This window comes from Limulus polyphemus, unplaced genomic scaffold, assembly GCF_000517525.1.
Source record: "Limulus polyphemus unplaced genomic scaffold, Limulus_polyphemus-2.1.2 Scaffold4357, whole genome shotgun sequence".
Lineage (NCBI taxonomy): Eukaryota > Metazoa > Arthropoda > Merostomata > Xiphosura > Limulidae > Limulus > Limulus polyphemus.
In genome coordinates, this window is record NW_013669967.1 from 52,632 (window position 1) to 80,298 (window position 27,667).

A 27,667-nucleotide genomic window follows, 5' to 3' on the forward strand; every position below is an offset into this window, starting at 1 on the left:
CTTTTTATATATAAACTACTTTACTGGATCGATTTAGTGCTAAATGTTTTTTAACCATTTCAAATTTTAGTAAGATGATTTATATCATAAATAAAGAAAAATAGATAAAAGTTAACCAAACACAGTTCAGTTTTAGACGGTTGTTGTTGTTGTTTGTAGTTAAGCACAAAGATCTGCCCACCACGGGTATCGAAACCCGGTTTCTAGCGTTGTAAGTCCGCAGACATGCCGCTGTGGCACTGGGGGGGGGGGGCAATTTTAGATGGAAAAAAATATCATTATGCAGTCTGTCCTTATATTCAGTTAATCTCCGATAGTAAATTGATCGCAGTAAGACAGAGGGCTTGGGTGTCTGTGAATTTAAGAAATTAATAGTTTAATACAAACCATCCACTGGACTCACTATATCATTAGCAAATAGTCAAGAAATTTATGTGAAACTAACAATTTATGGCAGAACATATATTGGATTTTAAATTGATAGAAAATAAAACAGTATAAAGTACTTTTTAGTGATTTTTTTCCTTATTGTTTTTTCCACCAATCAGCAACGCCGGATTTAGAATGAGCTTGAGGCTTTGTGTGTGTTATTGGACTTTCAGTAGGTTGTAATACGTACAAAAGGATATAGTCGGTTGGTACTAGATTTTACTTTTAAAACATTTTGACTGCTGGAAGTTGTTTTAAAAATTAAAATGGGACGTGATAGTGATCGAGAAGTAAGTATATTACATAGTAACGGTATATTTGCATCTTCTTAACTTTGGAAAAATAGTCATAGACATAATGTTAGCTATTAGTATTACAGCTAAATTTATAGCTAACCCTAACAGTAACAGTAACACTGAAAAGTATTGAAGGAGTTCCAGGCCCATATAATAGCAAACAGTTTTCATGCATTTTAGTTTTGTTACATTGCCTTTTAGTTGGTTGCAAAAATACACGAACGTACTTTCAGAAGAATGTTTCGTGTTTGCTTTGTCTTAGTTTTTTATCTCCGATTTAGGCTATGACTGTGGATGTTGCTAGATATTAAAGTTCATGCTAATCTGAGATAGATCGCGCCATTTTGTTAGGTAGCCATATTCGTTCTCGGTGATCAGTAAATTTAGGCTTAAAGTTAAAATTTTAGGGAAATTGAAATAGTTGAATTAGACGCTAGTTTAACAATATTATTAGTGTTAGTCCGTATAGTTAGAATTGGTTACAATTGTTACGAAGAAACTTGTTTAGTAGTGATTTTAACTGAATTATTTATCTTATTACCATTAGGTTTTACTTGAACTTGTAAAGTTGTATTGTAATAAGATATAATTAATCTAATGTTAAATCTGTATGTGTAATTATTAATTCATTCTTAGCTTATAATTAAGTTTAACTTTAAACCATGAATTACGATGGGTGTAACTGTAAACTACTTATCTAAACTTACAACAGTTTTCATCATGTCATATTCATATTTAATAATTTGGTACTTAGATAAAAAGAGATTACAATTAATTGTTTTAATTAATATCACTAAAGGATTCCTAGGAAATACTAATGAAACAATTTCCTCATATACAACTTTGCTATTTTTGATGTAAATTGTTATAGTTATGGTCGTAATACTAATAGAACTGAAAAAAGTGAAATGGTTGTCTCATTATTCTCACCTATATGACAGCTATTTCAAAGGTTTTTGGAGGAATTGTTAACCAAATATATCTCTCTTTGTCTCTTTAAACAATTTTTCACTTTCATCTATTTTAATAAATCATTTTCTATTTTAGAAGACTTGTATATTCGTTCATTAAATCTGTTTTCCGATTTCTTTAGATCTGCTCAATTGTCCCAGTGACCAGAAGAAAGTAGTCAAAAACTAGTAGATATTAAAATAATTTAAATTACAACAAACTTAAGCATTTTTATGTTTCTTTAAATCATTTCACAGCTTATTCAATTTTCAAAGCTAAGAACTCGTACATAAGTATTTTATTGAAGGTACTTCATTGAAAGTTCATCTCAAGTTTAAGTTTTTCCTGTAGGTATTTTTCAATGCTATAAAACTAACCATAGTAGAGTCGAGTCAATTTGGATCCAGTTGTTTTCTGGTTTATACACATCTACTCACTCAAACGAAGCTAATTTATCCTGCTTTCTTTTAACAAAGTAAAATATTTTTATGTAGTGTACAAGAAATGTTTTCAATAATTTTAAAATTTTTAGGGAAGTGTTGATCAACAAGAAAATGATTCCCAGCATTTAAGAGAGAAAAGTCCATCCCCTCATCATTCTCCAAGTCGAAGAGAAGAGAGACGCTCAAGGTCGCATAGTCGTACCCCTCATTCACGTTCGAGATCTAGATCTTACTCAAGACGCCGACACTCGTACTCTAGGTCCAGGTATGAATTTGTTTTAATGTTGTTAATTTTTTTGTGTTTAGATCCTGTATTGAAGTTTTATTTTTGGGGGTTTATTAGCTTAGGTATTTTTTAGGGTTCTCACATTAAATAAAAATAAAATCCTTCCCTGGAATCTCCTATGGTTGTGGAAATATTGATTGCCACTTACTGTAACAGAATTTGCAGTAAGTGAAAATCATTAAGTCTGAAATATCTTTGCATGTAAATGCAATACTTTGCAAAAGTAGGTTTTTTTCATTTAGACTGACCTTCAAATGGCAGGCCTTACTTCATAACCTAGATTTTTTTAAGAGGGAGTCGTGAATACACTTTATGTTGTGTTATCGTTGCCATATTTCACAGAACAGTTGTTTCATCAGTGGAAAATAAGTTGTAGTGGCAAACAGATATCGAACGTGAAGTTTTGAAATGCAGTTTACCAGTCTATTTGAACCATGATTAAGTTGTAATGGCTTATATAACAAGCTATCTAATGTACAATTTGATACATCTTTAATGGTGGGTTTAGTAAAGTAAATATAAATATAGTAATGGTTTATCCCCCTTTAAAATAGAAGGTATTTCAAAATACAATTTTTATTCTCTTAATCCTCCAAGTGAGGATTGAAGGGGTTATGATTTTATATGGTGTAAACAAATGTGCCTGTAGAAGTGTGCATTGGTGCAATATTAGTCACAATATGCAGTATAAAACTAAGAGAATAGCCATAAAATCAGTAATTTACCCATTTTCAGCCAAATGGTACTGTTACCTTTGCTTTTGCAGCTTTTGACTACCTGTCTTTGTGCATGGTGTGGCAAAACATGGCTAATGAATATACAAAATGATATAAATATTCATGAAAGCTATGTTATGTATTGGGAGAACTTGTTTTCCTTTAACAAGTAAATATTAACTCTTTCAGCACGGGGGGACCGACATCATAACCTTTTGTGCTTGTTATAGTTTTCATGCTATAACTTGTAAATTAGTAAGCGAATTTTAACAAAATTTGGCAGATTTTCATTAAACATTACAATGCTCTTCTGTGCAAAATATTAATTTTTTTTTTTTATTAAGTCTTAAGGTTTGTAAAGCAATGTTTTTCTGATGTCTTTTTTTTTTCTTTTCGCATGTTGCTTATCTATGATGCAAAGTAATTTTCATTTTAAGATTAAAAATACTTTTATGCATCAGAAAATTCTCAAATTTCATATGTGAAATCTTTATAATGTCCAGATAGTTATTAAACATTTCCTAAGTAAAAACTTTATATTTTATCTGTTATTTTCAGGAATGATTCTCTGTATGGGTTCGGTAGATTTGACCGATCTTGTAACCACCATTAAAAAAAAATGAAATAAATATAAATTTGCCTCTTTCATTCTAGAATGAACACAAATTATAACACTAAAACATAAATGGTTAGTCTAAATAATTAAATCTCATAACACTATACATTTATATATATTTATTATTTTTATAATATTGACCTTTTAACTGTGCTTGGCTAACAATACAGAAGTTACAATGATGTGGTACACGTGCACTTATGTTAATGTATCCAATAACATAAAACTGACCATTGATCTGTACAAAGTAACTTGTCTTAGCTGTGTTTTAGTAGACTGGTGCTGTGTAAAATACAGTCACTTATCAAATATTATACATTATATAGGTTATTGCTATTTTGAAATAAGTTCTTAAACATATTTTTCCTAAAACATCGAACAGCAAATAAAGAAGTAAAGCAAACAATTATCTCTTCTATTTACGACCTTTGTACTTGGTTCCTGCTTGACGTAGGTTGCTGAGCCTTTAAAAAGTTTGCACATGGAGGATATGAAACAATTTTTCCAGGCATGTGTACAGAAAAAATGATGAACCTTAGGCTTTAATTCTTTCACAGAACTCTTCCATCTGGGATCCCAGTGATGGTGCGCTACTTTGAGAATATAATTAGATTTGAGGGTAGGTTGGTAGAGATCCTGATGAGTAATAAAATCAAATCTGGTGTGTGCGTGTTCCACGTTTGGTATTGCTGGTGCACAAAAATGTAGTTAATAAAAAGGCAACAAACAAGTACAAATAATTATTATAATAGACAAGTTGGGATATATATATAAACACAACCTAGCTAGCTATGGTACAGAAAGTTTTAATGCTACAAATGGTATTCAAACAAGTCAAAACTAAAAATTTTATTGTACTTTTATATATAGTATTTATCACACCTTGTGTTATACGTGTTCTTTTACTAAAACACTGTCTTCTGATTACAGATTTCGTAACTTATAAACATCAATTTAACTGTAGGCTAGCGGGCATGCTTCTTGACGGCATAGTATATTGTTGGTACATGTTGGTTTTTATTTCATGAAAATAAATTTACCCAAAAAATCAAACTTGTATTTCAAATTTCCCATGATTATTGTGATGTATGGTTAAAATATCTGTCTGTTCAAATTTGAATACTTTTACAAGTTAAATTTTATTATTGAAAGGTCAAAGATGTCATAATAGCATATGCTGAGAGTGAAAGGACTCGGTACAAGATTTTGTAAATGCATGCTTACTTTAATAGTGGTACAACGCAGTATGACATATTTGGGCACATTATTGTTTGTTAATATGTCTCATGTTGATGTTACTTATGTTTGTATACAGTAATTAGATACAACTCTACGATATGTGAAACTGAATTGCCAATGTTCAACATGCTTGATCTTACTTTTTTTTTTTTTTTTTTAGTAGGAGTGGTTCACGTTCTCGAAAACGTCATCGTCGTTACAAATCAAGATCTAGGTCCAGAACACCAAAACATAGGAGGTAGTGAGTATCGTTTAGGCTGTAAGATAAATGTGCAGTTACTTTTTAAGTATTTAGAATGTATGGTGTAACTGTAAATTAACTTGCTCCTTTCACAGTGTGAAATATAATTTTTAAAAAAAAGTATTAAAGTTATGTAACTGGTATGGACACCTTATTGGGCGTTAGAAGCTTTGTTTGTCTGCAATATTTCTTACAATGTAGAATGAAGGTAAAATATATGATATAGGCCAGCCTTTTTTGACTCTTCACAACGCAAGCTCCGTCAATTTGACCGACCACGTGACCTATTTGTACTCATTTAGTCTTTATAGATTTAATACCTAACTTTCAATATAGTGTGTATATCTTCACAAAATTTTGCAGTATTTCAGTTAAAATTATAAATCTTTCACATACAAAAAAAATCATATTTCTTAGTGAAGTATTTTTAATAAAAAAAAATTTGTCCATGAATATATTGAGTATTTGTTTGAATAGTCCATGTGCAAAGTACTTTTCATGTTAAAATGAAAGATACTTTTCCTCATCTCAAATTTCCTTTGTATAATCTTTAAAACCTCCTAAATGTGTTTCAAACACTTTTTCAGTAATACTTTATAGTTTATTTTCTCTGCCCTATCTCAAAACACCCCAAAAAAAATCTAAATATATCCAAATTACCCTTTTTTTTTTTCGTAGAATGATTTAAAATTGTAATATGAAACTACATTCGTTTATCCTAAGTAGCTCTATGTTCGTAACAGTATACATCTATTTATAATAACCGTGTAACTACTATCTGTGTCATAAGTTGTAAATCACTTGGGGAATTGGCAGCTCATGTTATGCTAATGAATTACATTACCCACAAGCTAGTATGAGCTGCTTGTGCCTCGTGAAACATTTTTATTATATTTATTTTATCAAATCTAATCTTAATTAACCTAAGATCTCTATTTTTACATTTAGTTACTTTTATAATTAGACAAAGAATAAACATGAAGAACAAGAAATAAAATACTTAACCAATCTTGTTTTTTTTTTTCTTGCTGTCTATTGTCGAAGAGTTAAACCTAATTTTTTTATTTAGATAAATTATGCACCAAAGAATATACACTAATATGCAAAAAGTAGGCAAATTCTCTTACCTCAATTTTTCTGGATTTCTAACTATGTGACAAGAGTCGTTACAAATTCACCCAAGCTAGTTAACTTTCTCATGGGAACAATGTTGGTACTCTGAGTGAAATTGACATTTAACCATTCAGAACACAACATTATACAATATGTCATTTGATAGATGAAAATCTAGACTTTCTATTGGTTATAAGTAATATATAATTTAACGTAAGAGGGAACTATTAACGAATTCTGAAAGATAGGATGTGGCAGGAGGGGTCTTATTTTCTTTTCGATAGCTCTATAACCTAACAAAATTGAAGATTAAATAATGGTTTGTCTGAGCAATGATGATTTTATAGAGTAATTTATGTTTAATATAATTTTTTTTTTTAAGGTTGGTGGATAAAATAGGAAAGATGATATGTTAAGAGAAAATGTGTCATGTGAGTCACACTAGGGGAAATTCTGAATATATATATATATATTTTTTTTATTATTATTACATATTGCCTTGTAGAATTAAGAACTTAAAACTTGTTTACTATTTAAATATCGATTATTAGGAAAGATTTTATGCTATTCTAATTGGTATAACAAACAAGAATTAGTTTATTAAAATTTTGTATGTAAGACACTAAAACCTTGTGTCATGGTCAGTAAAGGAAACCTGTGGCAATAGGATTAATATGGGTAGCAGTAGATTTAGCGGGTAGTTCACAGTGTCGTTGCTTTAGCCTAACAAATGATAATGAAGCTATTGTGAGAGAGGGATTGATAGGAAACTTAAATTTTATAAGTGCATCTGAATGATTTTATTATGCATTTTTGTTAATTTACTTGAGTTTCATAAAGATGTGATGGGGGGGATTTTTGGTTGACAGCCACCTCTTAAATCGGGAAGTGGGGGTTTATACTAATGATCGTTTGGTAAGATGGGTTTTGATCATATGTAGAAGTTGAATGGTTTTCTTAAATTTTAAATTTTCATTGGTATCAAATAAAAACATTAATACTCCACAATTAGGTTATTTCTAAAATATATACTCTTGCAAACTGTTACATTCAGTCTATTAGTACTATTATCATGTGATTTAATTTGAAACGGTCTTTAAAAAAATGGTCCCACATTATACTGGACAATTTTTGAACAGTAATAACTGAAGTATACATTTCTTTGTAATATATACGATTAGTTTACACTGCATTTGTTCCACTTATTGTATAAAGGGATTGGTTGACCTTAACTGTGTTAATATACTCAGTTAAAAGGTATATAGGGGCTATTTTGACAGAAAACTTTCTTTTTATCTGTGTTTATAGATTTTAATATTAATCCTTTTGCTACGGAAGGTTTAGAGCCTCATTAGGTTAGATAATTGTCTAAGATGATAAAATATGGTGATAATAAAAAATACTGAGCTATGTGTTTGTGTGGTGATTTATAATTTGTGTGATGGGATTATTAGTTTGCGTGGTTCATAAGGGCAGTAAAACAAAATATAAACAGACGTGTAATGATATGAGCTTTAAGCTATTTAGGATAAATAATTGTTGTTTTCTGTTACAATTTAAAACTATTCTAGAAAAAAGGTTGTTTGGATTTATTTTATTTTTTTTCATGGTGGTTCCAAGGAAAGTCAGATGAAGAAAAAGTATTTTTAATCTTAACATGAAAATCAATTTGCATTCAGGGTAATCAACACTGACTGTATATTCACCAAATTTTTTTTTAGTGAGAATACTTAATTAAAAAAAAAAATATTTTTGTATACATGAAGATACAAAAACAAATTAAAAGATATAGTATCAAGACTAAAAATTACTTTATGGTTACAAGGTTGGTCACAAATTGCTCAACCCAGTATGGAAAGTGTTAACTGGTTCATATATATTTGGAGCCAGCAAATTTTGTCATCCAAAGTGAAAACTTTGTCAGGACTATTTTCAAGGCTCTCAGACCCTGACTAATTGTTAAACCAAATGTGTATATTTACAAAAAGTGATTGTCACCATAGTGAGGTTGTCTTATATATGCATGATGAAATTAATTCAAACATGGTAAAAAGGCAGACAATTTTAAAGCAGTCTATCCCAGTTAAGAATTTGACCTATTAATGTAGATAAACTAATCTGATTGTTAACTGTCTTTGATATTGAAAAAATAAAACTATAGCTGAAAATTTAAAATTAATGGAAACAAAAGCAAAAGAAGGAAGAAACATTAAGTCTAACCTTTATCTGTCAATAGTTTTTTCTTATTACAGTAGTTATTCAGAATAATTATGCTTTGTGTAGTTTTTAATCTTTTCTTTCTCTTCACTGACTTTTTATTTTTTCAACAGTTACATTGACTTTTGAAATGTCAACTAATATAGAAATATTTATACTAGACATTCAGATCTGTGCCTTTAAAGGCCATGTTTTTAACATGATGTTTTATGCTGAACAAATGTGTGTAATTGTTATTTATTCATTTTTTTTTTTAGCTCAAGAAGCAGGAGGTAAGTTCTCTTTGATTAATCTATAGGGTAGCTTTTATATATTTAAATGAGAGTAGTTACATGAGTAAAGCTCAATTATTAAAGGTATTTGTTAATTGATAGATCAAGTAAATGGTTATTATAGTGTTCCTCAAATCATGCTATTCTTTACCCCTATGAGTAAGAAAAGAAAAATCCCAGTAGTTGATGGTGGGTGTTATCATCCATCTACCTTCCTTGTAGGCAGCACTTCAAAATTAATAACAATTGTATATACCCCTTGCCCCCAAAATAGAATGAGTAAGTGAGGTGGCAAATGGAATTGTACCTCCTCCTCCCCCCCCCCAAAAAAAATTGGTATTGATACTTGGAGTAGCTAAAGTACAGATAACACATCACTAGGTTTCTTTTCTGTTTTTATGTATCATATCTTGTGAGCAATTATGCTCAAAGAAAAACTTAAATTATAAGTGCTAAGAAATTTTAATTCTCAATTACTTTTAGTCACTGCATTGTTATGTGTATGTTGTGTTATTTCAGTTTATAATTTTTTATATATTTTTAATATATTTTTGGGATTATTGTATTTTTTGAAAATGTTAATTCTGTGATAAAATGTAGAACAATAACCTTACCAATAGACCTAATTTTTAATTAATAAATTGTTTAGTGTATTTTTTAAATGCAGAGCAGTTGAAAATGTCCTAAAGAAATTGAAAAATAAAAGGTTTAGATTTTAAAGAAACCAGTGTGATAAGTCTTGAAATGCATAATTGTACTTTCACGCTGTTGGGTCATCAAACACATTGCAGGGGACCTATGGGACCTTTTTATTTTTGTCAATTTATAATACAATTAAGACTGCTATGTAACAACTATTTACTATGCCAATATGAATGACCCACATAACTTGAAAGCCAGTTTTTCATACATGTACCAGAGTAGGCCTAATGATATTATGCACTTTGTTGAAAGAAATGATAAAACGAAAAGTTGGCTAAATTACTGAAACTAACATCAGTAGACAGTTTTTAACATTATATTCTATAGATAATTAAAGTCCCTTTACTAATTTAAATAACATAAAAAAAAAAATAATTGTCCATCTTTACCTGAGGGTGAAATAAAATAGAGCTTGATGTCTTTGAGTTACGAAACTTGAGTTCTTTTAAATGGAAAATTGGTTGCCAATACACCAAATTTTGATATTTTGACACTAAATATCTTAAGTACTGGAAAGGGTTAATAATTTAAAATTTTATTTCTTATTTTTACAACACAAGGTTCTGTAGAAAAATTGAAAATCCTGATGTGTTTTTTTTCTGACTAAGAAAAAGGGGGGATTGCCTCAGTTTTTGCATTGTATAACGGCAGGTGAATCTTGTACTTCTGTATTACTTACGTTGGCATATATTCAAAATTGCTCAATGTCTTTGTGAAGAGCATCCTTTTCAGGTTTGCCCTTAAAGCACTTTTACTGCATTTTAAAGTTAGATCACAAGCTCCTTTAAGCCTAAAAATCAGTTACAACCTAAATTCACAACCAGAGCTGGCATTTGTGCTCTGTTCCAGCTATTCATATTCGCCAAAGCGATCATATTCGCCAAGGTATAGTCCGCGGCGATCACCATATTACAGAAATCGTTACAGTGGTTATAGTGACCATGACTTTCACAGGAGCCGCACAAGATCCCCCATGTCAAGTCGGCGGCGCCACCTCGGAAGTCGGGTAAGTAGAACTTGTCTTTTATCGGTAACTTTTGTGTGAGTGGAGCCTTTGTTTGAAACTTTGAGCATTTCTTGTGTTTTTATTAATCTCAACTTCATGTGTAGTCTGTTACAGAATGAAATATGAACAGTAATGAGTATAGTGTTGTAAGGTATGAAATGTTTTGTGATTATAAACATGGATTTTCCTTTATTGTATATTAAATTTGGAGATTTTTATAAACTTGTAAACGAAAAGACTAATAAAAATATTTTAGGTATTAGTTTAAGTGAGTAATCAAGAATTTATAACCTTTACTTAAGTGAAATTTACAAATTCATTCAGTTTATATCCAATATTATATTGGATATAAGTGAATAAAAAAAATTGTAACTGTTGCATCATGCAGAAACTGAATTTTTGTTTTATTTGTTTCATTATAATGTATAAATGGATATTTATAGCTTTCTGCTTAACAGTTATAACAAAGCATGAATACTTTTTGAGTTAAATTTTTCTTTTTTATTTCAGTTAGACAAGGATTTTAGGGTTAGTAGAAATTTCTATATCTGATTTTAAGCTGTTCACTGATTTGTTTATTCTTCAAAATTTTGAGTTATCACTTGTTTTCCTAAACTTGTGCTTTATTTGGCATTAAAATATTAATTGTTGGGTGCAGTAAAACCTCATTAAATTGTATCTCGTGTTCATTTTTCTTGATTTGTACTAAACTGTAATTCCATACCATTAGCTTATATTGTTATTACATAATTTCTTTCAGTAATTGTCATTTTGAAAAATTTAAATATGTTCTAATGAAAGTAACTATAAAAAAAAATTTTTTTTCTTTTAATATTATTAATTTCATACGTCCAGTGAATTCTAGTTTGTGTTATTTTCATCCATTATTTATTTGTATACCTGCAAAAATAACATAACAAATTAATCAGTAAAAGCATGACTTGCATTTATGTCCTAAGCCTATAGATATATTTTTGATGTGCACAACAGTGAGTGTGATCTGGGTAACAACTAGTTATACTCTTATATTTTTGGCATAGTTCAGCAGCTAATGAGGGTACATGTTGACTTGTCCTTTTGAACAATATTTGGTAGTGTTTGCACACTACAGAAGTTTTTAACTGACTAAAGCACTGTATGGTTTTACCACTTATTAAACTGAATTTGAGTTAAATTATACTTGAGAGACTGTGTGTATGTTAATCTTAGTGCTTTGTTCAAGTAACAGTCATTGAGAAATTATTTTAATGGCTTGTGTAAATATTTTTTTACTTGCTTGAATAGTTTTTTTATGATAGCTCAGGTGCTATTGCTAGAACTTTATTATATTAATAAAACATTAGTTATTCAATTTTGGTGGAGTTCACATTCCATTAAAATTGATGAATTACGTTGTTAAAAATGGCAGTTTGGTCTGGAACTGTTTTTTAGTTATTCTGTGCAAGCCTTACTATTAATTTTAGATTACCAAAAACAGTTAAAGGATCTGCTAGTGATTACTTCATGACTGACTAAGCACGGGTTCAAACCTGTAAAAATTCATTAATTTAGCATGCACAAAGTTGGATTAATTGAAGGCATATAATCAGACACAAATTATTTACAATGCATGTAAGGGAAAAGTTCTACAGCAAGTATATTGCAAGGCAACAAATTATTTTTCATGTGTTCTATTTTGATCTTGTTAACTTAAAGTTTAAAGCTTGGTGCAGTTTCTTAAATCTTACAGTTTAACACCAACTTACACTGTTTTTCAAGCTATTTGAGTTACAAATATGCAACAGACTTGCATCTGTTTATTATTTTGACAAGTTTTATCTTTGCAGACACTGTTAAGAAGATGCATATTCCATATAAAAATTACAGTTGCAGGAGTGGCATAAGAATCTAAATTAGGATTTTTTTTTATTTTTTTTTAAAGCTTGGTTTGATCAACTGCTCTTGCATAAAACTTGGGCTGAAAAGGGCTAATATAACTTGATATGACATTACTACTATAAATACCAGATAACAACATTACTCCTAGGCATAATTTCACTAAGTATGACCTTTTAAATGATATTTGTATTGGTTATCTATCATTCTCTGAATTTCATTTTCTGTTGTCAATCGTACACAAAATTTGTTCAGTTGTTGGGTATAGAGTAAACTTCAGTTTGAATGAATTGCATATTGCCTGATATATATGTTCATCTTTAAATGTTTAAGATGTAGAGAGGGGAATTAATTATGCCCTGACATTCAGAAGTTGAAAATACCAATGCCATTCTGAAGAATAAATACGTTTTTAGTCCTGTTAAGTATAATACTTTTAATACTGCCTTAATAAAATTGGCTTCTTTCTTAATATTTCTTTAACATTTATAATTTTAAGGTCCCTTCTTTAATAAGTAAACCTGTCTTCATTTGTTGTGTATTGTAACTTGTTTTTGGTTTCATTTATGACCTAACTTACAGATCATAAATCCGTTTTTGAGTAAAAAAAATTGTCATTTGTAGCTTTTGAATTAATGTTATTTTGTATATTTTTTTGCTGAATTCCTATCCATAAACAAAATTTTAGTGAAACAAGATGGTTTGTTAGATGAGCTATTGTTGGTTAGTACTAATCTGTTTTAACCAAAATATGGATGGGAAGCCCAACTACAGTAACAAACTAGGAAGCGTAGTTAAGTTTACACCGAGTATTTAACACGTGAACAATTGTTGTTTAAGTTTAGTTATTTAGAACGTTTTTGCTAAAATTAATTGCCACTACTTCAGATACAAATTAATGAGGTTTTACTGTGTTATTAAATACTTTATTTTTAATTTGCATATGGCTTATTTTTATTCTTTAAAAGATGGAAATTAAAAGATTTGTCCACTGTTTGCTCAAACAGAACCAAATGTTATGATTCTATCATCTTTTAAAAAATGAAATTATTGTAAAGATCCCCAGAGAGTGTTGGAGTGATCAATAGTAAATATGAACTGTTATGTATTCAAGTGTGAAACTTTTATAATTGGTAGGTGATCATTAAAGGACTGTCATTATTCAGCCAGTCTGAATTTTCTTTGGTTGATATCAGAAATATTTAATGTGGGAAATGTTAATAAATTCTAAGAAGATTAACATGCATAGTGAGTATTGTGTTTTAAAGTAGCCTAAGATTTCTTCTTCTCCAACAGTAGATGAAAAGTTAATGTATTTGTTTTGTGATCTTGGGTGAGGTGGACATTAGAGAAATGTGTGAATGTGCATGTTAATTTCAGTGAGTAGTTTGTTTCATTGTTACCGACCTTGATTAAAACCATCCTTACATGTGTGTGTAATGGGCTAGTTATTCATCTTGATGTCAGAAGCTGTAGAACATTAATCATTTTAATTCTTGCAGTAGCAGTAATGGTAATTAAAGTGACTTTTCCCAAAGATGTTTTTTTTTTATTTAATGTTTTAGAAATCATTTATTCTTAAAAGAAATGTGCACTTACCAGTGATTTTTAAGACCTGTATGGTAGTACTGGTACTCTAAGCTTGTACGTAATAATGAAGAATTTGAGATATTGCAACAAACTAGGCTATCATTAACAATCAAACTGTGTTGTAAAGTGCGGGTTTTTTATCATTTGCTAGATATTAAGGATAGTTGTGTATTTCGTAGAAGGTTTGGTTGCAAAATGTGAATTACTAGTCAATCTCAAAAAAATTTGTCAGATAGTTATTAATACAAGATCAGTATTGGAACATACAAAGTTACACTTTGAAGTGGGTGCTTTATTCTTCAAAATTGTGTTTTTTTAATGTAAATTTACTCAATTTTACATTATGTATTTTTTTTAAATGATAGTCATGCTATTTCCTGTGAGACAGTCTACTTAAGTTTTATCTAAATTTCATTAATATGACACATGCTTAACCCTACTTGGAAATCGCTAGAAAATGAGACCTGGAAGAAATATATTGGTGGAATTAAATTTTTAAAACTGCTGAATTTAAATAAGTGGAAAATTGAAGTAAAGTCACAAGAATAAAATGTTACAAGAACTTGCTTCTTCACAAATTGACATTGTTGCTCCCAGCAGTATGATAATTTCTCCTTGTAGATGTTTTAAAAGGTGCATGTAAAGTTTAGTTTGTGGTGGTCTGGAAGTCATTTTATAATGAGCTTGACATGGTGTGAATGAAATTATAGTTTATTCCAGCATAGATGGATGAGCAGGAATGTTAATACAGATTTCAAGTTGTTCTTTAATACATAAACTTACTTTTGCATATGTGGTTTTGGTAGTGGTTTGTTTGTTTTGTGGAGCTAAAATTTTGTATGTTTGGCTGCTAATGTTGTAAATTCCTTCCCAAGACGTGAGCTTTAAAACGCGTTTTCGTGTTTAATGTAGTTTAATCATGTGTAACCAAACATAAATTTATTTCTTACTTTAGAGAAAATTTGTTGCTATACGGTAAAATGTTGAATATTGAAATGTACATTTGTGTTTCGGCCTTCATTATTTCTAAAGATGTAACTTTCGGAATTCTAGGCTTATGAAATTTTATACTATCTGTAGGATAATCCAGAGCCCTGTCGATGTCTTGGTGTTTTTGGTTTGAGCTTGTACACACAGGAACGAGACTTGAAGGAAGTTTTCTCTAAGTATGGTCCAATTGAGCAAGTTCAGGTTGTTTATGATGCACAGGTGAGTGTTCAAAGTTAAAATTGTAAACTACACATAGACTTTAGTAAAAGAAAACTACAACTCTTGGTAATCTTAATTGAATTCTATTATTACCACCAGACTGAAACTATGGATAATATTAACATATTATTGTCAAAGTTTTTCCAATATTACATCTTACTGTATTGAAACAGTGGTGTGGCCATGTGTGTGACCTAAATAATGGATACAATGATGCCATCTGTTATGTTGAAATACAACAAGATCTCTGTGCCGCAAGTAATGTTACTGATTGGCACTTATTAAAATGTGGCGCCATCTATTGAATGGCATCACAAACTCCATTAAAAAAAAAAAGTATACACTTTGGGTATTTAAGATTCAGACAATTAGAAAAATAACTATGGTATGTATAACAACCATTTCAAGGGGAGTGTTTGGCCACAACATCTAAAGTACTGGGAGGATGGTCTATTCAATCGTATTATATGTAGAGATCTTTCAGTTCCACAGCAGAGAAGTGTGAAAACAAATGTTCATTTTGGTCATTTAATAAACTTGTGTACTGCTGTAGTTTCTGAGATAAATCATAAATAAATAATAAATTAATCTTGCACTCAATACATTGGGGTCTAGCATGGCTAAGTGGTTAGTATGCTGCACTGTTTCAAGAAAAACGTTCTTCACATTTTGTGTTTGTAGGTAGATTGTAAGGGTTATGAGGAAATCCAACTGTTTGGTTAAATAAGAATAGTCAAAGAACTGGCAGTGGGTGCTGTTCTTAAAAGTGCTAATGTACTGCAGCTTTGCACACAAAAAAGGAACTTGTAGGAGCACTGTTAGCAGCCAATAATGTCATCTCCAATATAAACAATACTTTGATCTCATGGATCATTAGGTAGGTGCAGTAAGTTTTTTTCAAAACTGTTATGGTTGATAAAATCATGCATTGTAATGTTGTCTGTTATCTACAGAAATTTTGTGTAATAATATTGTAGGATTATCACCACCAAGACTTTCATGTCTCCTGTTTAATATATCCTTTTGAGTGTAGCATTAAAAGATACTGTATTGGTTTTATAGTTGTGTTTATTAAAGGGTTTTCTAGGTAAGTTTAGGATTTTTCTGTGTTGCTGATAATTTATTATTCCAAATCCTTTGTGGGGTTGAACATGAAGTGGGGGGGTTGTAAAAAGTATGTGGGGAAGCATGTTTTACAACAGAATCTGTACCTAACAAATATAGTACACGAGAATATCTATACCTTTATAAAGTATTAATCATACATTACTTTTTTTCAGACTGGAAGGTCCCGTGGATTTGCTTTTGTTTATTTTGAGACTGAGGAAGATGCAGAAGAGGTAAGCCTAATTAAGATTTTTGTAGTTGTTTTTAGTTTGAGAGAGAATGAAGTGTACAGCATATTGCTAGGTCCACACTAAATCTGAATGTTCTTATTTCAAAATGTATTTTCAATCAACATTTGGAAGTGCTGAACATTTGTGTCATACAGATGCATTGTCTGGTGTAATTGTTTAAAGAATTGGTTGATGTCTATTTTTAATATACTGTTAACATAATATGAATGCACGTTATATTCCATTACATTACTGCCTTGTGTTTGGTGTGATGGTGGTGATTCTACTGCCTTGTGTTTGGTGTGATGGTGGGGATTCTACTGCCATGTGTTTGGTGTGATGGTGGTGATTCTACTGCCTTGTGTGATGGTGGTGATTCTACTGCCACGTGTTTGGTGTGGTGGTGGCGATTCTACTGCCACGTGTTTGGTGTGGTGGTGGCGATTCTACTGCCACGTGTTTTGGTGTGGTGGTGGCGATTCTACTGCACACGTGTTTTGGTGGCGATTCTACTGCACACGTGTTTGGTGGCGATTCTACTGCACACGTGTTTGGTGTGATGGTGGTGGGATTACATAGCATATCATGTTTAAAAGTTTCTTGATGATCTTAGCATATTAATTGTTTTCATGATGACAGTTTTGTCCTATATATAATATACACGTTTTTTCAAAAGATAATGTATGTTTGTTATGAAGTTCTGTAAGATTGGCTATACTTTATCTTTTATGGTGAGTGAATTGTGGTTTGAATTTTGTATGAAGCACAATACACTTGTAGACAGTAACTGGATTGTAGTAGGCTTACTATGATGGAAGGTCTGTCAGTTGGCAGTTAAGTAGTGTCAGGTTTATTCTTTTGTTAACAAACTGTTTGAATCATACTTTAAACGTCATTTGTGTGGAAAAATCATTCTTTTGATTTATATATTATCTATTACTTAAAAGTTGTGTTAAAAATAATCTATCGCCACCAAAACATCAGTTCTTTCAATGCATTGGAGCAGACTACTAGGTAGAGTACAGGGGGTGAGGTGGGGGATATGTTTAGTGATTATGTTTCTGCAGTTAAATGTACTGAGTGTTTAGTGCACAAAACATAAATTTTATAGTAGAATAAGTATGAAACATGTATGCTAACACTAAATTTTAATCTTGAAAAGGAGCACTGGTGTGGTTGAAAATAAGATTCAATGCAACTAATAATGCTTTCTTTCGAGTTTTTTATACTTGAAGGGCTGTATTTATTTCTTAACAACACTATTAATGTTGCTCTGTTTAATCGACAATTTTGTTAAAAGTCCTGACTAAACTGTTTGGAACTGTAACTGTTAAAGGTCTTTTGCTTAATTTTTCACTGAAGTCCTTTAACTTGGCCACAGTAGGTGCTCTTACAATGCAAGCTTATTTATGTAGCATCAAATATGTGTATATAAAATGTATTTTGTGCTTTTATTTAAAATAATAAAACCTGATTACTGTTCCATATAATGTTTTAAATAGTTTATTTCATTTATATGGATTGTGTAAAATAAGGGATTTCAATGAAATAAACCAATAGTTATGGTGATGTCATCAGTAAATGATGTAAACTGGTACTGCTGAAATGTTTGAACCATTGTTTAGTAGCATGTTCCAAATATACTGGGTCAAAGTCTACCCATTGTCATAGCCCTAGTACAAAGAAACTTGTCTGTGTGTGTATAAACACACACTTTTTACAAAGAAAAATTAAATTTGGAAGAATGAATATTGTGGTACAGTCGTTAGAGTAACGCACTTGCAAGAGCATTGCTATAATTGGAAAAGAGAAGGTTTTAATTCTTGTAATAATTGTAGGAGCACAAAAAGTGGTCTTGCCTCTCAGTAGGTAGCCTTTGAAAGAGTGGGTTGTATTTTAAACTTAAGTTAAAGATATTCTAGCCATCTTCTTTCTCTTTAATCCACTAGGCTAAGGAGAGATGCAATGGACTTGAAATTGATGGCAGGAAAATCAGAGTTGACTATTCAATTACAAAAAGAGCACACACTCCTACTCCAGGGATATACATGGGGAAGCCTACCTTGTAAGTACTGTGGTTTTGTGAATATTTCATTTACACCCTTAGTGTTGTAGCAGATGGTCCGATAGTTTTTGGTTATTTTATAGTGAAAGATTAAATAAGTCTTAAGGATGTTCTTATCTCTATCCAAGCCAGTGATTTGGTATTAGAAACTCAGTCACGTTGAACAGGCCTCCCAGAAGTGTGTAAAATTTATATTCTGAAAGTAATTTGTGTGTGTTTATAAGAATGAACTGAGAGGTCTGAAAGTATGATAATTTTTGTGCCTTGTACATCACTTAACTCTAACATAGCTACATTCTATCCCATTACCTAATACAACCACTAACCTGATACCCACATTTAGTATGCAAATGTTTTAGGTGCCCCACAGATTCTGTAGATAGGTTTTTATTGATATTTTTGTTTTTGTATTATTCATTTTACATAGTAATTTTATTGGAGATTTTATTTGACATTTAGGCCAATTATAGCATCTTTCATTTATTTCAGCAGTGACAGAAAAGTCATGGCTAATAAATTTCTAAAAGTAGGCTTAATAACTTCATGAAGTAGCTTATTATGTATAAATCATAAAAATAACTTTTATAATATTAAAATTAATTTAAATATAATACAATATTACTGCTATATATATATTATACACAAATTGGACCCTCTAATCCTGTGAATGATACTGTTCCAAATTGTCCTAAGCTGGTGTTGATATCACTTGTGGATGCCATGGCTTTCTTTTTTATTCCTTAATCTAAAATTACTGCAGAATAACTTGTACAGAAACCATGCTCTAGTAGTTATTGTAAATTGACTTGTAACATCTATTTAAAATGTAAACTGTGTGAAAACCATCTGTAACTGAAAGTTTAGAAAATGGAATTCTGTAGCAAATATTGCAAGAAAGAAAATAAACCTGTTTTTTTTTTTAATGGATTTTTTATGCAAGTTGAAATGATTACAAACTCATCCTGTAGATGTTGACAAACCATAACATAAATTTCTACCTCTTATCTTGCGTTACTGTAATATCAACCCACATTGACACACCCCTCCTTTGTCTTTCAAGACTCATCTATAATTCTCTGACATTACTATTGGACGTGTGATAACCAATAGAAAAAGCAAAATTCAACATATTACTGTTGAAAAGACCTTATCAAGTAAAAATAAACCCATACCTAAGGTACATGGTAGAATTCATTTTTTGTATATTTTGTTATATATTTGTTAACAAAAGTGCATAAAATGACACAGTATGACACATGGACTTCAGAAGCAAGAAATAAATTTGTAACTCTTTAATTTTGGTTTTATTTAATCTTGAAACAGAACACTTTTTGGGACCCTCTCAAAATACATTTAGTAGCGTGAATAATTTTATAATCACATGATGGTTGCAAGATTGGTCAAGGTGACCGAGCCATTGTTGATAGTCTAATTTATGGGTTCAAATGCTTTTCACAGAACCATAGGGAATGGACCCTGATTGTGCAATAAGTTACACAGTTAGGTTGCTATTCACATTAGCCACTGTAAAAATTAAGCCCAACATCATTCAGGGCAGGAAATTTCTGGTAGCATTGCTGCCTTGTTTTTGAAAATTACCTTGATGTCCTAAGAAAATCACTAAAATCCACAGGCCTCCCTTCAGTATCCTTTTTGCTGTCATGCCCTCACGATCTAAGTTTGTATAGTGTACTGCAATAAAGAGAAAAAACACCAGACTTATAACCTACAGAAACTACCTTGTTACAAATAATATATCACAAAATGAATGTAGTGGATGGATTGAAGTTATTACTTTGATTGGCAGTAAAATGTGCAGTTTGTTGAGTTGTATCATATTGCAGTCTCTTAGAAGTAGTAAGCTATGCAAATCAGTGCTCAAACAACAAGTCTGCTGAGTTTACACAAAGATCCACAGCAACAGCAGTACCATCAAAGTCGGCAAGTACATACACGTGTCAGAGTGAAGTGTGCGATTGTAAATTACTCCTTGCATTAAAAAATGCCGAAAACAGGAAGGAGTTAAGAGAGAAAATGCCATGTAACTTTTTCCTCATCTGTCAATATGCAGATTACATACTGATTTTTTATTAGGAAAGTAAAGGAAATGGGATATGTCAATAATTTGGCTCGATAAATCTTGTGTGCAAACCCACCATAGGCTTAGGCCTACTACATTAGCTAGCTATGATTAAAGTTACTGAATTATGAGTGGCAGGTTATGCGGTGTGTGCCGACACGTGATTTATAGGTTATGACCGTGTGCTATACCGTGGTTTAGACCTAGCTTACAGTTTATCGACACTAGCCTATGTTAGAAATTATGCAAAAAAGTACTGTTAGTAATATTGTTCGGAAATGTCTTGGCAATTTGTATTTATCTGTCTGTCTGTCCATCAATATTTTCAAAGTGCTGATGTTTGGAGACCATGAAGCTGATTTTCATCAATCTTGGTCAAGTAGTCAGACATGTTGGGATTGAATTTTGTTGGTAGAAATTAGGCCTTTAAACTTCTCCTTCCAGAGATTTTGTCTTATTGTTTTCAAAGTTAGACAAAGCAATAAATGGATAGAGGGGCATAAAAGTTGAATACAATTCGTAGGTCAAAGGTCATTTGGGGTCAGGAGGGTTAAAAGCTATAAATCTTATAAAGCACTTGTTTTCTTTGTGTAAGTCTATCAAAGTTGGATAAATTAGTAAGTGGATAGAGATGCCTGAAATGAAATCTGTTCATGATATGTAAGGTCACCAGAGGTCAAATCCTGGAAACCTTTAAAGTGGTCATCCTCCCAAGGATTTTGTTTGATCCTTCTCAAAGTTAGAAAAATACATACATGGGGATAGGTGACTAAAAGCTGTATACAATTTTCAGATCAAGTGTCATTTGGGTTTAGGAGGGTGCAAAACTAGGAATTTTATTAAGGTCGCAGGGCATTTTAGATCAGCATACCTCGTATGTTAAAGCTGATGTAATATCACTTCATAAGTCTTAATGTTTAAATACTTGCCTACCTGATAAATATAATCTGGAAGGATATGCCAGCTTCCTAAACCCTGAATGAAAAAAATTAATACCATATTTACTAAACTACTTGAGAAACTCATTTCTATTCAGTGTACAGTGACCTTAGTGCCCTTGAAAATGAGAGAAAATCCAAGACCAAATGGTCTTGCCCTAAAAATGGTGTATTTTCTGGCCTGATCATTGAATGACTTAAGTCAGAGGTTTTTAAGTGTATAGAACACGTACCTAACCACGTACACAGAAATTAGGCCATATGTACTTGATTTCTTATAGAAGACAAAATAGAATTGTAGCTAAAAACATGTAAATAACTTAGATTTACTGAACCATTCCCATGTATAGATGTTTTTTAATGTAGTGCTTGTCTATGGTTATAGGTAACAAGCATGCTTTATATATTTCTTAAACTTCATGAACATGGAATTTCAATTACATTGATTATTTTAAAAATGAGATTATACCAGTTGTTTTAAAACTATATATTTTGGCCCAAACTAATTATTAATTTGTCATGTTCAGGCAGGTTAGGAGTTTTAGAGAACACAAAATAAGCTTTTCCAAATAGTTTCTTTGGTGAAAGTCTGGTGTAATTTACTAAGCTGGTACAGTAACTGCAAATTCTTACAATTTAGGGATAATTGTTCCAATTTTATGCCTGTATAAATTGTTGTTTTAAGATTTTATGCGAAATTATTATTTTTTCTATAAATAATTCACCGATCTTCACTTTGCGTATCAGTCTTACAAAGTCTCAGAATAATCTATTAAAGTATGTAAGTGTCTAGGGTACACCGATCATTGTTTGAAAGTAGAACGACAGAAAAATGTGGTTTTGTTTTGTCCCCAATGACTCCAACAACAAAAAAAAAAATGTATATAACGAGCAGAAATTTATGCATGAGTATTTGAAAAGTTTAATGACATTGTATCATCCTCAAAGGGTAATAATGTAAAAGGGTAAATAATTTTTTATCAATTTTCCCATTGTTCCAGTAGGGATTACTATTTTTCAAAATTTAATGTTGGCAGGTGTGTATCTGATATTATTCATAGTATAGAATTTTGTTGCTTAATGTGAGCTTTTGTTTTCAAATTAAATTTTTTACTTTTTTTTATTTAAAGTCCAAGATATGGTGGTGGAAGCAGTAACTACAGAGGACGGTCTCCATCACCATACTACCGGGGACATAGGTATTCTAGATCAAGATCCCGTTCATACTCTCCTCGTAAGTACTACTACTAGGACACTGAGAATGGAGTAGAGCAGGAATTTCAAGACTTGTTCAGACTGTTGAGACCTTTTTTTGTAAATACTTTGTTTTTTTTTACACAGTGATGAACCATTTTTGAAAATCAGATTGTTGGATGTATTCATGTTTACAAGGTTTGGTTTTCTCCCTTAGTTATGTATGTTGTACACTTCTATATACAAAAACATAAATTTCAATTATAAATTTATTGGGGAAATTGAAATGTGGATTACTTTTTGGTTTTACAGCAAAGAAAAATCTGAATCTGTGAAAATACTATTGAGTTGAAACATTTTGGTATAAACTAACAAAGTATGGGTTTTAATTTTTCAGAATTTCCAAAAATTATCAATGGTGTTTCTTGTAATATTAATCTTTGATATCTTTCGGCAAACTATAGTTAAAAATAACCCAAACAAAAGGTGTTACTCATCAAGAAATGCTTTGCTCGTTGTCCAAGAATAAAGCAGATTGACTTGTAACAATTTTATTAGTCTATAAATGTTAATTCTTTCTTGTAATCCTGTAATGTGAAAAAATTTCTGATAGTTTATTTTGAAGTTAAACATCTAACGTCTTTTCAGTGATTATATGTAGAACATCAGTATTTATGTATATGACATGTTATTTTAGAAAACTAGATAACAAAGATTAGAGGCAGTGTTCCATGATAGGATTGATTTTTGTGATGAAAATAAAAACAAATGTCCTCACTATTCAATGTATTAACTGTACTGTGTTTTTCAGCCCTTTTAAACTACGTTTTGTATTCGTGGGGTAGGCTTACGAGCTGCTACAAAACTGTAATATTTGTTTTCACCAGCATATCATGGTGTTTCACCTGTTTTAAATAAAAACTGTTTCACATCTGAACTTTAACCTTCTTTCCTTTGTTCTGAATTAAAAGGGCTCGAAGAAAGAAATAAAGGATGAAGATTTAAGAATGCGAAGAAGAAAATAATCTTTGTGTAGCAAGAATAGAAGTGGGGTTGGTTAATGAAGAGAAAAACAGGAAGGGTTGAAAATTGAAGTTCACAGCTATAAGAAGTTTAAGCACGAAGATAAGTGCATAGTAAATGTGAATATGAAGAGAAGTTGAAGAAAATTTGGATGAAATTCTTTCATGAAGAAATTGAAGAATGAAGGCTCGAGTGATGTTTGTACAAGTAAGCAAACATCATGAAATCAGTGTTTCGCTTCATTTTTCATAACGCATACTTGACAAAATTAAAATCTGTAGAGGCAATTTAAACTTCTTAGCAGTTACCCTTTTGGTATTAAGGTCAAAAGCTCATGTCTTGCAAATTCAGGCTATTAAAAAGCTAACATTTGATTGCTGATAAAAATGCAGCATTTCTGTGGAGCGATTAAATTTATATCGAAGTTTAAAGTACCATGAAACTAAATTTTGTAATAGAAGCAGCACACATATATAGAGAAATATTGGAAAGCTGGAAATTTTAAACAGTCTGCCAAGGCTTAAACAAGATTCTAGCTTAAGTGACACACACTACATGCTTTGCTAATTAAAGCTGGGTGGGGGTGGGTATATTTTAACAAGATTCTAGCTTAAGTGACACACACTACATGCTTTGCTAATTAAAGCTGGGTGGGGGTGGGTATATTTTAACAAGATTTTAGCTTAAGTGACACACACTACATGCTTTGCTAATTAAAGCTGGGTGGGGGTGGGTATATTTTAAGTTTCATCAATTGATATTTCAATGTTTTCACTCAGTTGGGTTTGGCTGGTAGAATTTTGAATATTTTCTAATGTCTTGAATTGGCTATTCTTTTAAAGCTGGACTGACTTTTGGTTGTTTTTGATACACACTTATTTTCTTCTTCGTAGGTATACTTGTTTGTACATAATAAACTCAACCCTTTCATGGTTTTTGTAGTAATCGGTATAGGGTGTAATTAGCTGACCAAACATTGTGTAACCAACTGGTAAAGTTAGTGGGGGTAAATGTAAACTTTACTGAACAGTAGTTAAGGTCAACCTTCGTTAGTGTTAACAGTTTATATCCTCCTCCCCGAATACTTGGCTGTCTAGTTTTGGATGATTAACAAGAAATGAAAGAGTTCGTAATTATTTATATTAATGTTAAATTCTAACTACTCTATTTTAGTGAATGAAAAAATGTTACTTTCAGGTGTAACATGCTTAGAATGAGACTAAATTTTTGTGATCATAATCTTAGAAAGAATTACTGGGAGTAGATGTACATTCTGGGACTTAAAATTGGGAAGGAAGGAAATATCTATAATTTAATTAATATTTTTTAGAAACTGAAAGATCATTTTCAAGAAGAACAATAACCTTTGTGCTACTCAGTCTTCAAATTCTTCTGGTGTTTTAATTTGATGACTTTGAGGCAAAGCCTATGTAACATTAAAAATGATGCTGGTGTAGGTGTGGTCTCATCTGGCATCAAACAATGAAAGAAAATATTAATGTGTTATGTGGTTACCATATGGAAAGCTGAAAAACGAGGAATTTAAACTTGTCTTACTGCAGTGAATAAAATTGCTTTTTAACATACTAATAATTCATACCATTTTAAAACCAAATACTATATAAACGTTAGACTAAAATTACACTTTGCGAAGGACTAGTATTTAAAAAAACCTGAAAAGTATGTTTAGATTTGGTTTGCTCTAGTTTTATTAATTTTACTGTTTTGCGTCTCCTCATTCCACGGTTATGACGTTGAAATCGGCTAGGACAGTCAACTTGTCCCAGGGCTTAGACTTAGTCTTATTATCGTGCAGACGTGTGGGTAGATGGTAAATTAAAATGGGTGAAATTAAACTTGTAATATGTGAACCACACTGTGTTATATCCAGTTCTGGTGAGGCTTTTTGCTGGATGCCAGATCTCATCGTGCTGCTTATATCGTCGACTGTTTCAATGTGGGACACATTAAGTTGGTAAATTGTAACTTTTATAAATTTTATTTAAGTCATTACACTTCGTAATTAGGTTTTTTTATTTTATTACTCGCATTAAATTATTTAACACCAAATTTATTAAATTATTTATTTTACTTGAATTAAAGTCTGACGAACCAGTAAGCTTGAATTTTTCATCCCAAATACTAGTAATTATGAGTAAAAGTAAAAAATTCAGTGCCAACGAAGCTTTTGGCTCAGTGCCAGAACTCATCACGTGAAAGGTAAGTATTTAAAACAGTTCTGATATCCACCATGATCACTTCCATAGGACGTGATAACATGGCATCGATTGTAAGAACTGAAACTGGCTGTCTTAATTCACATCTAACTAACCTACCCATTGTAATAACAAAATGTTATTGATAACAGTTAGTGTTAAAATGTTAATTATTGCGTGATGGTTTTAAAATAAACCTTTATCGCGATTCTTCACCTTAACTTAAGAGCGGTTTTGAAAAATTGATATAGGATAACTTGCGAGTTGTAAATACAACGGCATCGTAAACCAGTCGACCTGAAACGTCAAACCGCGCTGCAAGCATTTTTATTTTACCGTTTTACCAACACCAGCCATTCCAGTACAGTAAGCTTAATTTCCACCCTCACCAGTTTCAACACCTTGTTTTGGAATAGTCTTGTAAGAAATAAAGAAACATTACAGATTGTATAAATCACGTGGGAGAAAGCCACGTGTTCACGGTGTACAGATTACAACCTTTTCCTCATGGTGGGGCGGGGCGTGTGCCGTATTTAATTTGTCACATTAAAAGTACGAAATTATTAACTTCACACGGGGATGAAATTAGCTTATCATATCCGTGTGCAAGTTTAAATTTCTACTTCTCGTACGAGTTTATTTACGTAACTAACTTAATAAATTAGTTGGATTGGGTGTTTTTTGGTGAGACGACCATTTACAGTTCAAAAAATATTCTCCCAATCAGCCCCCATGATGTAGTACTGTTTGATATTACCTAGACAGTTTTAAATATGTTTTTAAAAGAAAATGTGTATATGAGAAACGCTACTAAAAATTTGGAAGTCTTGGTTTTACACTCATTCGTTAAATGTTGATTACATGCCTTCATTTGAGTCCAATCTAAACCGCGTTTCGCACTTCGTACGCCACGTGAAATAGTTTTTCCATTAACTCTGGCGCTCTAGTTTTTATTTAAACATACCTACAGTAATCAGTATGATTGTTCTGTTCGGGCGTGTATTTTATAATTATGTACAGTATTGTTGTATGAAATGTATCCAAAGCGATCAAGTAACATGTGCTACTAATCCGTTTCTTAATATCTGCCGATTGATCAGTCTCATTATATAAGCATATTACCTGAAACAATCCCAGCAATTCTTAAAGTTATACATAAATAATCCAGGCCACGAGTTATAGTTATCTAGTAAGACTAGATACGGAGTTTTATACGTGTATTTTCCGTATCAGTCCTGAAGATGGCGCTTGCTAATGAGCACAGATGGCGAAGTGTCTGGGTTTAAAAAAAAAAGGTCAAACGTGTATTTAAAAAAATAAGTTCGTTTGAGATTTGTTTCCTATAACCAATGGCATTCATTCGAAGTGGAGAACATACGTGATACCCAATCATCTGTAACGTGTTCCTTTGAGATTTGTTTCCTATAACCAATGGCATTCATTCGAAGTGGAGAACATACGTGATACCCAATCATCTGTAACGTGGGAAGTCCACTAAATAAAGGTAAGTTTGGTTAGTTTTTATCAATGTGAAATTTTGATTTTATAAATGATTATACGTCAGAATGGCCTTGTAATGTGTGGTGTTTATTAAAAACGAAGTTTATGTGAAA

General features: G+C 31.3%; 1 protein-coding gene across 7 annotated transcripts; it reads left to right on the forward strand.

Annotated features, from left to right (window-relative positions):
- Nucleotides 1-580: 580 nt before the first annotated feature.
- On the forward strand, nt 581-27,667 carry LOC106471027 (transformer-2 protein homolog alpha-like). 7 transcript variants are annotated; one of them, XM_022399648.1, is made up of 11 exons: nt 581-719; nt 2,209-2,384; nt 5,140-5,217; nt 8,805-8,819; nt 10,371-10,527; nt 11,038-11,055; nt 15,073-15,201; nt 16,482-16,541; nt 18,488-18,603; nt 22,752-22,855; nt 23,787-27,667. In XM_022399648.1, exons 1-11 carry the CDS (start codon nt 696-698, stop codon nt 23,810-23,812), a joined length of 903 nt encoding a protein of 300 aa, XP_022255356.1. In that variant the 5' UTR covers nt 581-695; the 3' UTR covers nt 23,813-27,667. The 7 variants fall into 7 exon arrangements, with proteins under 7 accessions (XP_022255356.1, XP_013787065.1, XP_022255357.1 ...); XM_013931611.2 differs by having other exon boundaries at nt 10,476-10,527; XM_022399649.1 differs by having other exon boundaries at nt 5,140-5,214.

Coding starts and splice junctions, on each gene's coding strand:
- LOC106471027 (XM_022399648.1), top strand. CDS start 696: ATGGGACGTGATAGTGATCGAGAA. Junction 15,202..16,481: donor AGGTTGTTTATGATGCACAG/GTGAGTGTTCAA, acceptor ACTTTTTTTCAG/ACTGGAAGGTCCCGTGGATT. Junction 22,856..23,786: donor ATCCCGTTCATACTCTCCTC/GTAAGTACTACT, acceptor CTGAATTAAAAG/GGCTCGAAGAAAGAAATAAA.